The 12,573-nt window shown below is 48.9% G+C and overlaps 1 protein-coding gene across 3 annotated transcripts in view; it reads left to right on the forward strand.

Moving 5' to 3' along the window:
* RGS9 (regulator of G protein signaling 9) overlaps positions 1 to 12,573 on the forward strand; it is a 55,216-nt gene that overhangs the window by 6,447 nt on the left and 36,196 nt on the right. For all 3 annotated transcript variants that reach the window (XM_025196324.1, XM_025196325.1, XM_025196326.1), the window contains exon 2: positions 6,898 to 6,994. In XM_025196324.1, coding sequence (XP_025052109.1) covers positions 6,898 to 6,994 — 97 coding nt within the window. The remainder of the gene's footprint in view (positions 1 to 6,897; positions 6,995 to 12,573) is intronic.

Raw genomic sequence — 12,573 nt, forward strand, 5'->3', positions numbered from 1 at the left:
TTTCATGCATTCAAGGACAGCAATGATGGCATTTACCTTTGAACCAGGCTCGATGGAGGTTTGTTCAATATCGCAAGGTTTAGAGCAAAAACCAAGGTGAAAGACCTGCTTCCAAGAGATTTCCTGTTTGCGGATGATGCAGCTTTGGTTGTCCACCATGAATCTTCCCTGAAAAATGTGTTGGGCAGTTTTTCAGCATCATGCAAGAGCTTCAGGCTGAGGATTAGTCTCAGAAAGATGATGATCATGTACCAAGGGGTGGAAGAACCAGTGCCTGACATCACTGGAGGATAAATCTCTTGGTGTCACCAACAGCTTTTGCTATTTGGGTTCTCCGATCAGCGGGAACCTCGACCTTCAGACTGAACCGACCGAATCGGAAAAGCAGCGAAGAATTTTGGGCTCTTACAGAAACATGCATGAAAATAACAACAAACTGTCAACTAAGGTGAAGATGCAAATCTAGGAGACTTGCAGTCATCCCTGCTTTGTGGTTCAGAAACGTAGACTACATGTGCCTGGCACATCAGGAAACTGCACAGTTTCCACATGCGAGTCCTGTGCAAGATCCTGAAAATAAAGTGGGAAGACAAAATGCCAAACACAGAGGTGCTGGAGCGTGCAGGACAGATGCGCTTAGAAACCACCGTCAAGAAGAGGAGGTTGCAATGGCTTGGCCATGTCAGGAGAATGGAAGGAGCCCGTATCCCCAAGAATATTTTGTACAGTGAGATTCGAGGAGGTTCGAGATGGGTCGCCCTCTATGATGGTGCCACAACATGCGCAAAAATGGTATAAAGTCATTCAACATCAACGTAGAAATGTGGGAGGAGTGTGCAGAATCCTGTCCAGTCTGGAGGGAACACGTGGCACCGGGTGCAGATCAAAATGAAGCGGCTTCGATCCAGAGGATGGAGGCAAAGCAAGGAAAAAGGAACCAGCCTGCTGTAAACTTGGACTCCAACTCAGACAACACCTGGATCTGTGAAACTGGTAACACGCTGTGTTACTCGTGGGCTTGTCAGCCACAAGTGGATTCATCAGGCACCTGACAACCTCTTCTGCATATACTGTGATACAGAGGATCTACGGTTGCCTATTGCTAGGAGAAGGTGCCTTGCGTAGGTCTGTGACTGAGAGGAAAGGCACGTTTAATGTGGTTAAGCCCCTTTACCTTTGAATATCACATGCAAAAGCCTCTGTAAGCAGCATGGGTTTAGGTTGTAGCCGTGTTGGTCTAAGGATATAGGCAGACAAGGTTCCTTGGGTGAATTTGATATCTTTTATTAGACCTACCCAAATGGTTGGAGAATAGTTATTAAGCAAGCTTTTGGGTTCAAAAACCCTTCGTCAGGCTAAGGAAGCTGCAGCAGTTGGTGTGTGCTCTTCCTGGATGGATGTAAGCAGCATTGCACTCTTGCGGTTTATGGGCATGCCTCTACCCGGGGGAATCATCTGAAAGGGCATCATCTCTAGGATTTAAAATCAATCCTGTTTGCATAAGTGAAGGTCACTTGCCTACAAAGCAGTGGATGCACACAGCAAATCGCCCAGGTAATCCTTCAGTAGTAACCTGTCTGCTCCATATCTCTCGACCGGAGGGATTGGGGTGGTGGCAGTTCCTGAGCATTCCTTCTCCAGCAGCAAAGATATCCCAGGGCTAGTGCTCTCTCTTCTTTCAGGCTAAGGCATGAGCATCACGCAGAGCCTAGCAATGCTGTGGAGCTCTAGAGAGGAGCAGGCACTCCTCTGTGTAATGCATGAAGTGTGAAAGTGGAGCCAGGTCTTGGGCACCTGGAATCTCAGAGCTGTCATCCTGATGCACCCTCCAGCTGCCGGGAAGGTCATGGGGCAGCAGTGAAAGTCGCTCTGAGATCCTTCTGCTAAGTCTGATCTAAAAGAGACTATCCGGCAGGAGTCAGCAGCCCTGGTCTGAGTACCTCCAGGGAGGGCTGAGATGCTTGCTAAGGACAGTGGTTTTTCGTGCTCAGTAGGTAGCTGTTCCACTGCCCCAGGGTCATCTTCAGCTCCCTGCAGCACCCTGGGGAAATGTCTTATTCATTAAGCAAAACCCTTTTGGAGCCTGCCCAGGGGAAGCTGTTATGGGCTGGATTAAAGTCATCGCTGCCCTGATGGGGAACCGGTGCCAGCCCAGAGCACTGGGCTTGAGTCGGGCAAGCAGGGCTCTCTTTGTAGACAGCCCCTAATCTGCCCCACGCCCTGGGGCAGTCACTTCACCTCTCAGCTTCTCTGGCCCCTCCCCAGCCACTGTCCTGGCTATTTCCAGGGTGAGCTTTTGCTTTCAGTTTGTTCCACGGTTACTCCAAGGCAGCCAAGATCCTGGTGGGCCCTGCTGATGCTGCTGTTGTGGGGGACGACGGCACCTGCAATGAAAGGCTTGAAGCACAAGATACCATTCTGGGGCAGTCCTCCTCCATGCACATTCCTGTGTCTGATATCGATGCTCTTTCTGGCAGCTTGACAGCTTAGGAAAGCCCTTCTGTGGCTCCTTCTGCTTGCTCAGAACTGCAGAAACCCAATGCAAAATAAAAACAGCCCAGCATTAAACCTTTGCTCTCTAGGGCAAGCTGTGGCCAGTGCAACCAAGCAGCAGTCTGCCTCTGCCTCTTCCTTCTTCGTCAAGCACTCTGTAGTAGCAAACTCTGTATGGCCTCACTTAGTCGAAGGGTTGTAGGCTGGTGCTTTGCTGAAGATGGATTCCCGCTGGCAAAGTCGGTGATTACAAGTGAGAGTGGGAAGCTGGGCACGCACCAGGGCACCTCCCAGCCCAAGGACCAGAGCCCACTGCTGCAGCCAGATGAGCGGGGCTGAGCAGAGGGACCCGGGGTGCACGGGAATGCAGGAGAGAGCCGTGATTCTCTGTCGCCCAGTTGAGCCCATAGAGGCTGATTCGTGTGGCGAGCCTCTCTTTGGTGAGCTTTCTCAGCAAGCAGGAGGGGAATGGGGGAGAGGGAGAGGACAGAAGAAAAGCAGGTAACAAGCTAATTGGCACTAAGTAGCTGAGACTTGAAACACAGTTCCCTTATTTTCCTCTTCCTCCTGTCCCATCTGTGTCTTCCTGCCTGTGGCCTCCTACACATGGTTTGCAGACTTTCTCCCCCAAGTCCTGAGTTCGGGATTTGGCTCTTTGTGTCTCTTGCCTGCAGATCATTCCTGTCACCCTCCATGGGGCTCTGGGGGCAAAAGTTACCACTGTGCAAGGTCTCAGGGACCTCGGTGAACTCAGTTTAATTTCCCCGGGGGCTGTTTTATCACTGAGATGTCATTTGCTGCTGTTCTGCTTCCCCACGACGGTCCTGCTCCCCTGCCTGTGGTAAGTGGTCGCTGGGGAGTACCTCGCCCGCTGGAGTGGCAGATCGATCAGGGTCTGCTGCATTTCTGTCCTTTCCAGGTGGGCCTGAAATGGAGCCCATGTTTCGGGCTGGTTCTCTGCACCGGGGTGAACCTCCTCAGGCGTTCATCTGGTACACCGCGGGCCTGCCCGTGTGCAGCGAGGGCAGGAAGTGGCCTCACGTACACCAAATTAAAACCAGCCAGAGCTCTTTTGGGAAAGCACACACAGCCAAGCCCCAGAAAGGAAAGCAGATGTTCTCATTGTATTTTAAATAGTCCTCCTGGGCTCCTGCTGACACACTGGTGCTGATGGCAACTTCTAATCTCTAGGAATCCATAATAAGCAGCCAGTTCCCTTTGGTGGAGAGGGAAAGACCTGCTGAGTTTTGATCAGGAAAGTGCGTGGTTTGCAGCCAGAGCAGCAGGCACCACCCAGCAAGAGCTCCCTTACTTATCTCCCTTGTTTCTTTTAATATGTGTTCAGCGTCTGTGAAGAGACGGTGAGCAGCGGGGAGACAACACAAGCTACAAGTCTCTGGAGTTATTTGCTCGTTAGCAAAAGAGAACGCTGCACCAGAAGACTGATACGGCTTCGTGTGAACTGTCAAGTCCTGGGCTCTCGGCGAGGTCTGTCTCTCAGGCCCGGGGGGAGATGCTGGGCATACGCTGCAGACGCAAAGGGTCAGCAAAGAATATGGTCTGCACCGTGCACTTGGCCAACGGAGTGGGTCTGGAAAGGCAGGAGCCCCAGTGAAGTCAATGGGACAGGCAGGTGGTCTGAGCTGGAGGATGTCGCTTTGGGGCTGTCCCGTTGCAATCTGGTTTCTAAGGAAGTGCTCAGGGCCCCTGAGGTTTCGTATGGGCCTTTTTGCCATGATGTCTGAGCACCTCACAATCTTTAATGTATTTACCCTTCCTGCATTCCTGGCCACGGTGCAAATACTATTATCTCCTTTTTGCAGTGGAAGCATCAACGTTGGGGTCAAGAAGTCTGCAATGGAATAGGGACTTGAACCAGGGCACCCTCAGAGTTAGGCTAGTGCCCATCCTGCCTCTCCCCAGAGCGGCAGCTTCCTCCTCCATCTTCAGAGCCAGGATAAATAATTGCATATAGACACAAGCACCACTCTGCTTTTGACCCACGCTTGCACCCACTGAGACATGGTCTGTGCCTCTGTATACAGGGCGGATTAGCAGCATTGCCTGTTCTCTATAAAGTTTTGTGATGTTTAGTGGTTTCCCCTTAAAGCCCCAAATCCTGGAAGCAATGGTTTTCCTTTCACTATAAAGGAAAGGCTACTTTCTGGTCTTTGTGGCTGCAGAAATAACCAGGAAAATGTGCAGCTTCAAGTCTCAGAAACCACCAGGTAAATGGAAAAAAATAAGATTTATTCTTTAGCTCTTCCTGACTTTGAAGGCAGTCTCAGGACTCTGGCAGTGCCTCACTCATGGCTGGTGCATACTCTGGACTCTCTTGTACCATCACTGACATCAGCAGGTGTTATGTCTGGATGAGGACGGCAAGATGAGGTGGACGGTGCTGAGAATCAGCCTCCCTCATCACGTAGCACCGTGCATTGTGGTTCCACTGAAACAGTAGGTAGTCTGACATTCAAAGAGTCATGAGATTTTTTGATCTCCCAGATATCTAGCCCAGCTTGCACAGGGCTGCGTATAAAACCTGGGAGGGATTCTTGGGAAAAAGTCAATCCTTTGGTGCTTCCGAAGTGCTGGCGATGATCATGAAAGGAGGTTGAGCCTCCAGGATATTATGCCTCCAGGATATACCAACAGAACAAATGAGTTTCAAGCTGTAGGCAGTGTTCATGGCATACGCTTGCAGAGCTCTCTGTGTCGCTAGCCATCAATAGCTCTTCCAGCAGTCGGTAGTAAAGTGGTACAAAGATCTGAACCCTTGCTCAAATCGCTGAAATCTCAGTGCCAGATTTAAGGAGCTTGGCTCAGTTCAAAGAACCCAGCGGCCCTAAACACAAGGGGCCCACTCCCCTGCTGTCCTGAGCTTTGTCCTCACCTGTGCAAAGCATGTGTGAAGTGCTGCCAAGTCAGACCAGATAGCATTTCACACTCACTGTTGGCCCAAGTGTAAATGATGGTGCACGGGATGGGGCTTCAGGGATCAAGCCCTACCTGCGGGGCAGAACTGACAGCTGGTGTAAGCAGGCGCAGCTCCACTGACTTCAGTGGAGTTGCCTCCTTTGGCATCAGCAGGACAATCCTGCCACTAGCAATCCTGGGAAGCAAATTTTGTTTCATTCCTAATGTGACCCTGTCCTTAAAAATGAATCGTTAATGAATATCCTGTCTTCACTGTCAAGCCCAGAGACATTGGACTTGACATTCACTGAGACTCGGGCCTTGATCCCAAATCCACTGAAACCAGCCGGCATTTCTTCATCAACTTAAGCAGGCCTTGGATCAGGTCATAGGCTTCTTTGTCACTGAGAGGTTTAAAAATGTTCCTCCCTGTTACACAAGATCTTCCTCAGCCCATGCTCGTGTCCACAGAGGGAGGTAACTTTACAACTGGCATCGGTGGATTTATTTAGCGTAAAGCCACCGACTGGAGGGGTGTATTTCCAGAGTCAGGTCACAAAATGACAAGCATTGCTTTCTGGGCACTCCAGTACCATGGTGATGAGCCTGGTGTGCAAGCTTAGACCAATGCAATGGCAAGATCAAGGAACGCTACTTAATAAGCAAGCCCATCACATCTGTGCAAGGGGACCGGACCTAGGATGTAGGTTCTTGTGCTCTCGGAGCAGCGGCTAAAAAGGGGCCAAACCTTGCCAAGGCAAATCTTCTTTTTTCATTTTTGTTTTAAAATAAACCAAGGAGAAGGTTTTGGGATATTTGGAAGTCCAACTACCCTTTGACATTCAGCCCCAAGGGTGAGTGTGTGAGCGTGTGAGGGTGAGTGTGTATAAGACTTGCTGTAGTTCCTGTCTGCAGAGCAGACTTTTTGCGTTGGGTGTCTACACATCTTGTGCAAACCGCTGCCAAAACCTGTTGCTGATATACTTTTAAGTGAATCTGTAAATAAATGGGATGCGAGTCCTGTAGGGCCAGCTTTCCATGTCTTAGTTGCTCCCCCCCCTTTATTGTACTGTTCCTCTTACTGCCCCAGCACCCAGCTGGCAGGCCAGAAACGAACAGGTGTTTGCAGTAAATGAGGTTTCTGCTACTCACTCCAAACTATCCCATGTCTCTCCTGAAAAAGTTGAGCTGAGTTTGCGTGCAGCAGCCACCTCCATGGTCCACTTATACTAAACACAGCCATATGTATCCCTCAGGAAACACAATGCATGGTGGTACCTTAAGCAGGTATCCTTTTCTGCGAGGCTCAGTATTCCTGCAATACTGGAGCAGCATCTGGAGGGAATAGGAAGGTAGGGAGGTGTTGGTGCAGTCTGCTAATTCTCTTCCTTTGTGCTGCCCCAGGTTGATTATCCCTGTGAAGTGGCTGTCTTTGTTTTGCGGACTTCTTATTCTCACAAAGCTCTCTGTCCCTCTCATCCTTTGCAGATCGAAGGCCTCCTCATGGAGATGCAGAATCCAGATGCAGGCATCAAAACGCACACGCAGAGGGTGATGATCACGAACATCCCCCACGCCGTGGCAGGTAAGATCCCTATTAGTTGGCTATGTGCTACCCTGGTTTTTTTCTTAGCATCATGAGAAGACCCCTTTTTTTTTTCATACACAATGGAAATCGGCCCCAAGCTGTCCACCTGCACTACTGTTCTGCTTACAGATGTTGATCTTCTCCCTGGGGATCTGGGTGCTTGAGGGCAAAACAGAAAAAAGCTGGGCTTCAGCCCATATGACTTTGCTCTTCTAGGACATGTGCAGAAAGCTTGAGAGGGTAAAAACAATCTTCCTATTTCCTACATTGGAAATTCAAGTTTTGACTACCTGGGACACCCTGGAGATGATCGGAGATCGAATGAGCTGTTGGTATCCTGAAAGAGAGAGAGGGGCACACAAGCTCCTCACTTGAAGTGGGGGGAAAGCGGGAGGGCTGCTAATCAGACTGTTTAAAACTCTTGGATTTCTTTCTGGCTTTTGTTCACACCTCTCTAGCTTTAATGTGTGATTAGCACTGTGGAGAGAGGATGTCTGATAGATTCAGCTCCTCTCCTCAGTCACATTTCTGGAGACCTCCAGCAGTTTCTCTTACATCATATTTGACATTCCTGATATTTTAAGGTAAGAAATGATCAGAACTAAGCCTCACCTCCCAAGCTGCTTAGTGGCAGGACATATCTATCTAATATCCAGATGCATATTAGTACAAATCCTAAGCAGTGGAGACACTAAATGTCTCAGTCAGGAAAATCAGACTTTAGACTGCTTCCTGGCTTGCAGCACACCCAGACAGCTGGGAAGTGGAGAGCGTACAGCTGGGAAGGGCTGAGCACGGCAGAGTTTCATATAAGGGGGAAAGAAGCTTGTTTGCAGCAGAGTTGTTCAGTGATGAATAAGGTGGATCCTGAGGCTGCTTGATGCAGCACGAGGCCATGGCTTATTAGGGCTAAAATGAAGACTCTTTTGCCATTGACTTGGCCAGGTGGGTCATTTGTTAAAGGTGGATCTGGAGGCACAAAGAGTGCTGCAGATGCCAAACATCAGGTAACAGTGCAAATGTGTATTTAACGTCCAATCCATCTGCTTTTCATCAGACTGGCTGTGGGGAAGGTCCTTAGCCGTGCTCAGGGATGTACTAATCTGCAGCGAGTTGAGGGCCGCCTCTTTGAAGCTCTGACTCATTCAGCTCTGTGGGATTTTCCTCGGTCAGGATCCTGGGATGTGGATGGGTCAGAGAGGATCTCTGTGCCGTCCACATCCTATAGTCATCCAGCCATTTGTGGAGCCTTGATTCGGATTGTACTTGTCTGCACGCATATTAATGTTTCCACTTTGTCATTCAAAGACCAGCTGTGTTCTTTTGGCTCTTGCTAATTTACCTGTACGAGTCTCTTAATGTTTAAGCAGCCTCCACACGTGCATGTATACCAAACTGCTGGGTTTCTGGGGGATTGAGTCAAGGGTGCTTTGCACCCAAAACACAGGTCTTTACTGTGGTGTGGAAAGAGCATTAGCTATCCGCAGTCGGAGGCTCTTATGCTCTATGGGTCTCTCTTGCTACGCCAAAGGCAGGTTGTTGACATGGTCTGAATAACGTCCTAATGCCGTTGCATAGACAAAGCAGCGTCGGCTTTATGGATGCTGTTGGCTTCGGCTGAAATAGATACCTGGCTGGGGCTGGGGAGTCAGAAGAGGCCAGACAGAAATGCTAGCCACGTGGCTCCAGTGTGATGCCACTGAGATGTCTTTATCACACCAGTGACACGGGTCGTCTAGGCACTGGGGGACTGTGACTAACTGACTGGCACATTTAAAACCAGAACAAAACCAAGCAGTATCATATGGTAGATTAGACATGAACAAGACATTACTCTCCCTTTTTTAACATTTTCTGGTAATAATAATTTTTCCTCGAATCACTGGAGAGGAGCAAAATATTCAACCCATTTCTATGCCTCTAAATTATAGCTTTTCCTCGCTCCAATAGGCTGAAGAAGAAATAGATGGGTAGGTGTGCTTTGATGTGTCAAGTCTATCATTACAGGCAGCGACAGTCGCACTCTGCTTTTGTGCCTGCTAGCTCCTTTCACGTGGCACCAGAAATACACTATCGACACCTTCACTTCCCCATCCTAGAAACTGCCAGAGAAGCACTTATGAAGAGTACTACGCTATAAATATTCACAGCTTTGCACACATTGTACTGGAGTCTCCTCTCACTTGTCTCCTTCCGTGGTACTTTTAAAATCCAAGACAAAAAACCTCTGAAACCAAGGGAGCTTCACAGCCGTATCTGAGAGGACGAGTCAGCCAAAACCTAATTCAGCAGCCCTTCACAGAACGATTGTGGGGTTGTTTGTCCCATTTTCTGCATGTGGAAATTGAGGTAGCAGAGTTAAGGAACTTGCCAAAAGCCACAATGGAAACTTGTGTCAGAGCAGGGCGTATAGAAGAAGAACAGGGAAAGAACAGGATGTCCCCAGATTTTGCCTTTAAATAGATGCAACTCCACTGCAGCCAGCAAAGTGATTTGTGCAGCCTGAGACCCTGCCCCTCTGCATCTTCCTGTAGCATCATTCCTGTGCTTTAAGGCAGCATTGCAAAGGAGGGCCCCTTACTGTAACAAAAGAAATGAACCAGCCAGGCTAAATTTGTGAAAACGCCATGAATGCAAATGTTGGAGTTAGGGCATTAAAAATAATGCTACTTATTAATAACAATCAATGACCGGAGGGTGTGAAGAGAGAGCACCCCTGTGGACTCAAGCCTGAGTGATCAGTATCTACTTTTACTTTGGATCCTTAGGTGTCTTCTTCCAAAAGTCACACATCTTCGCGGGCTGCAGACTGGTGCTGCTCTGCACTTTAATCTTTACTGCTTTTTAGGTTGTGATATGTTCTGTCCTGTTTGGGTTGCATATCTGTCAATTGAGCACGGAGCCTGCAAGACAGACTGACTCATCTTTCCCGGTGGCACTGCAAAGACATTGCATCAGATTCTGGGTGGCTATAAATGGGCACCGCTCCCTTGAAGTCAGTGGGTCTGTGTCAGCTTCTTGTTTCACTATCCACAGGGCAGGCAGCAGGTTGCACGTGGCCTGCAAGGGGTTACGCTCCTGCCAGGCTGCCACTATCCCCCATTGCCCCCTAGTCTCCAGGCTCCCCCTCCCTCCTCCAGCTGCCACTTTCCATCCTGCCCTAGTGTGCAGTGCAGTTTGGGGAACTGAGGGGCCTGTGAGCACACGGCGCGGCTGTGGGAGGGGGGGCCCGCATGGACACATGGGGTCATGGCTGGGTGGGCCAGGTATCCATGCAGCATGTGGTCCCGGGGACCTGTGGCTCGCCTTGGTGCACCGCATGGGTGTGCAACCCCTGTTGTAAGGAAACTAAGCAAATTGCAAATGACTACAACTCCTTTCAGAACTGGTCACCCCTTCTCACGGGACACACAACCAGCCGTGTTTAACTTTCACCTTTTTGGGTGAGCACTTGCAAGGAGAGCTACCTAGAAATGAGTGACAGGATAATCCCTTAATTTGGTCTATTTAAGGAAGCAGGCAGTAGGTGGAAAGCTCTGGACTCCTGGCAAGCAGTAGAAAGGCAGGGAAGGTCAACGTTTCAATCAGCATGGCAAAGCAACGCTTGGAAAGCTGACCTGCAGGAAAGGGGGCTCCCGTCGGTGCGTCTTTTCGACTAGCGGCTATTGTTCGTTCCAAGGGAATTTTGAAGGCAAGAGCCTTCGGGGTCACTTGGAAGTGCTGAAAAGCCAGAGAATCCATGAAACTACCCAAGGACTAGGAAAGATTAGTTACCTAACAGAGATGATCTTCTAATTAAGTGGAAGTAGGATTGCGCTCTGTGCATTTGGAGGTGCTAGGGGGTGATTGTTTTAAGACAAGAAGCTGCCTGGTAATGGTCTCTTGTTCATTCTTGCACCCTTTTCCATTCAGACACTCCTCCGGGACTCAGCCCTCCGCTGCCCCTCTGACATTATTTTGGATTCGATTTAAGTAGGATCTTGCATCTGGCATTAGAGTCTGGGTGAGAGGAGAACCACGCTTCTTCCCAATCTGTAAGAGTAAGCAAAAGGAAAGTGCATGTATTTCCTGTGGGTGAAGTTCATCCTCGAGCAGAAAACCCCCAGCGAGGTTGTACATTGCTTAACTCCTTCCTAAGCTGATTCAGCAGGGTTTACATGATGCACAAGCCTTGCATGGGCTCTCTGCAGGGCTGAATCCACCTCTCCCATGAGGATTAGGAACAGGCAGTGCAGCCACGTATGGCTCGCTCGCCCCGGCCTTCTTAAGAAACCCCTTATTTCCACCGAACGGCTCTTTTGGGCCATTTGCTTTTGGGAAGGAGGAGTCCAAATAAGAAACGCTGGAAAGTTCCTGACTTTCTCCCCTGTGATGCTCCTCCATCATTGAGGTCCATGTTCCTGTCCTCTGCCCCCAGGGGACAGAACTGGGTCACGGTGATAAGAGCCTTTGCTGTTACAACATTTTCTTGGCTGGGTTGTTTTGTCACAGCGCAGTTTGGCTTCGGGCTTTCAAAATCCAAACCTCTGAATTTTAATTGAAAATTATTTTTGTCCCTGAACACGCTATTCATAAAAATGTTTTCTCAGTGATTATTTCAAATGCAGTCTGAAATATTTTCAGTTTTTAAAAAACTTTCTCAGTGTATTATTATTATAGTGTAACTTTCTCAGTGTTATTTCAAAATCCCCAAATTCTCATAAGAAATCTTGAAAAATAGATCCCCCCCCAAAAAACCAATATTTTGGGGGATAGCTGACATTTTTTGATCTGTTTGTTTGTCACTACTGTTGTGTCTTCTCCTTCCTCACCCCCGCAGCAGCAATCTGTTGGAATAATTGAGCTATTTGGACAGGGGAGGGTATAAATCTAATAAATAAAGCCCCTTTCAGGTTCAATTTACAAGTCTTTTCTGCATTGCTAAGTGAGAGATTTCCTGCTCTGAGATCTGAATTGTTTTTTATGCCTCAGTTTAATTTAGGAGTCAGGCTCCTAATTGAGTTGGCTGATTCCTGATGAGCAGCCCCTTGCCTTTCACGCTGGCAGTAATAAGTTCCCTGTGAGTCACCTTTCAGAAAGAACACATCCAGTTCGCATCAAAACCCGACATAATTGGAAACATGAAGTCCTCGTCACAAAACTGAGAGCTGTTTGTCCTTACAGAAGATATTTTTAGCTATTGCAGAAAGAGTCATTAAAAGCTGTCAGAAATATGGATTTTAAAATGAAGGCTTTTCAGTTACCTGCAGGTGCAGGAGATGCTGTTGCAACATATTGAAAACCTCTCGTGCAGGGCTCGATGGAGTGGCTCAGGGGACTCTGGACACCCAGTGAGGCAGAGCAGGTCCCTGCTCCAAGGAGCCAGCTGTCTTGGCAGTAATCCTTGGCCTGCCCATAACACTTTTCATCGCAGGATCTCCAAAGACTGCATGCACATTAGGCTTGGAGTTCACCCATCTGCTAGGGGAGGAAAATGCATCAAATCCCCCTTTCAGTCTGTGCACCGTACAGGGCTCTACGTGGCATTATCTGGGGTGCTTGTCTAGTGCTGCCCCTCTGCCAGGGCCAATTTGCCT

This window comes from Alligator sinensis, unplaced genomic scaffold (genome assembly GCF_000455745.1).
Source record: "Alligator sinensis unplaced genomic scaffold, ASM45574v1 scaffold282_2, whole genome shotgun sequence".
NCBI lineage: Eukaryota > Metazoa > Chordata > Crocodylia > Alligatoridae > Alligator > Alligator sinensis.